Below are 1,288 nucleotides of genomic sequence, written 5' to 3'. Positions count from 1 at the left end.
GTGGACATACTACGAGGTGAGACTCTGGAGAATGTTGAAGGTGGGGTCTTTGGGATCTTTTTCCCAAGGTGGCCGATCCATTTCTTTTGCTCCTCCTGGGTCACGGCCAGTAAGAGCATATCCCGGGCAGAGGTGACATCATAGTTTACTGTTAAGAGATAAGGGAGCAGATAAACAATCAAACTGAGGTCCATAAATACATCTTACTAATAGGGGCAAGTATTGGCATGGGTGTTGCGATAGGATACGAGTCACGATACTTGGGTCACAATATGACATCACAATATTAGAATATCACTGTAAATTGCGATATTTTTCACAGCCATCAAATTAAGCGTAAAGATAAAAAAAGCAAGTGTTATTTTGGTATCTGTGTTGTTTGGGGTTTGATTCTTCCACTGCGACAGCCTCAACTACAGTTATGGCGCTGTGCCGCACAGCAAAAAAGCTGCACAGCTATATCAGTCAGTGGCGGTGCAGAGGTAGCCCATTTTCTTTCATTGTTTCAGGTAAAAATGTTTGGATTTTTTTAACTCGATACTAGGAACTAAAAGATCGATATTATATTGGGCAGTCGAAATCACAATATATCTCCAAATCGATTTTCCCACACCCCTACTTACTAATGTGAGAAAAGGAGAAGAAAAAATAATGACAATTTCTATTAACGCCTTTTATTTAATCTAAAAAGTAAACCACAACACATCAACCCCGTTGGTTTAGATTTAGGCTTGAAATACTAAAGCTGAATTTATTTTTCAATGATTATCTATAGACCTAGAAACTAACGAGATTTTGGACAACTAAGTCTAGATTTTCCTTTTTTTTTGCCTTAGATTTCCTTTAACCAAAAGTGTTACCCTACCTTTGCAAGGAGCAATAACGTCTTCCTTTTTGTCAAGGTGGTCCCTGTGGCACTTCACGTGGCAGCGGCGGCACTCCAGGGCCGGAGGCGGCTTGAATACATGCCACAGGGGCTTGGCGCAGGCCTCACAGTTGGAGGGGAAGTGATATAGTGTGGGGATGAACTCATGACCTTTGTGTGCAAGACAGTTGGTCTTTTCGCCCTGAGGGACAGGAACTTCCTCAAGCTCCTTTCTGCACTCTCCTTCATTGGCATATAGAATCTGCACAGACAAATGTACACAAATCTGAGTAAAATGAGAAAGCGGGCAGGAAAAACATGAAACCAGCAATCATGATGTAAGATTTTAACCTGAAATATCCTAGGAATCTCTTCTGTTTCTGCGCGGTATACGTCCCCTTGGGTGACAGGTCTCACATGAAA

General features: G+C 41.8%; 1 protein-coding gene across 1 annotated transcript in view; it reads right to left on the bottom strand.

The window, feature by feature from the left end:
* Positions 1–1,288, bottom strand: part of rock1 (Rho-associated, coiled-coil containing protein kinase 1) — a gene marked incomplete at its 5' end in the record, with an annotated part of 35,055 nt that overhangs the window by 7,378 nt on the left and 26,389 nt on the right. Inside the window, 3 exons of the mRNA XM_015369865.1 lie at positions 7–148; positions 866–1,127; positions 1,217–1,283. Coding sequence (XP_015225351.1) covers positions 7–148; positions 866–1,127; positions 1,217–1,283 — 471 coding nt within the window. The remainder of the gene's footprint in view (positions 1–6; positions 149–865; positions 1,128–1,216; positions 1,284–1,288) is intronic.

Source organism: Cyprinodon variegatus, unplaced genomic scaffold, assembly GCF_000732505.1.
Source record: "Cyprinodon variegatus isolate N-32 unplaced genomic scaffold, C_variegatus-1.0 Scaffold39, whole genome shotgun sequence".
NCBI classification, from domain to species: domain Eukaryota; kingdom Metazoa; phylum Chordata; class Actinopteri; order Cyprinodontiformes; family Cyprinodontidae; genus Cyprinodon; species Cyprinodon variegatus.
Note: the sequence above shows the minus strand (reverse complement) of the source record. Positions and strands in the feature narration are given on the sequence as shown.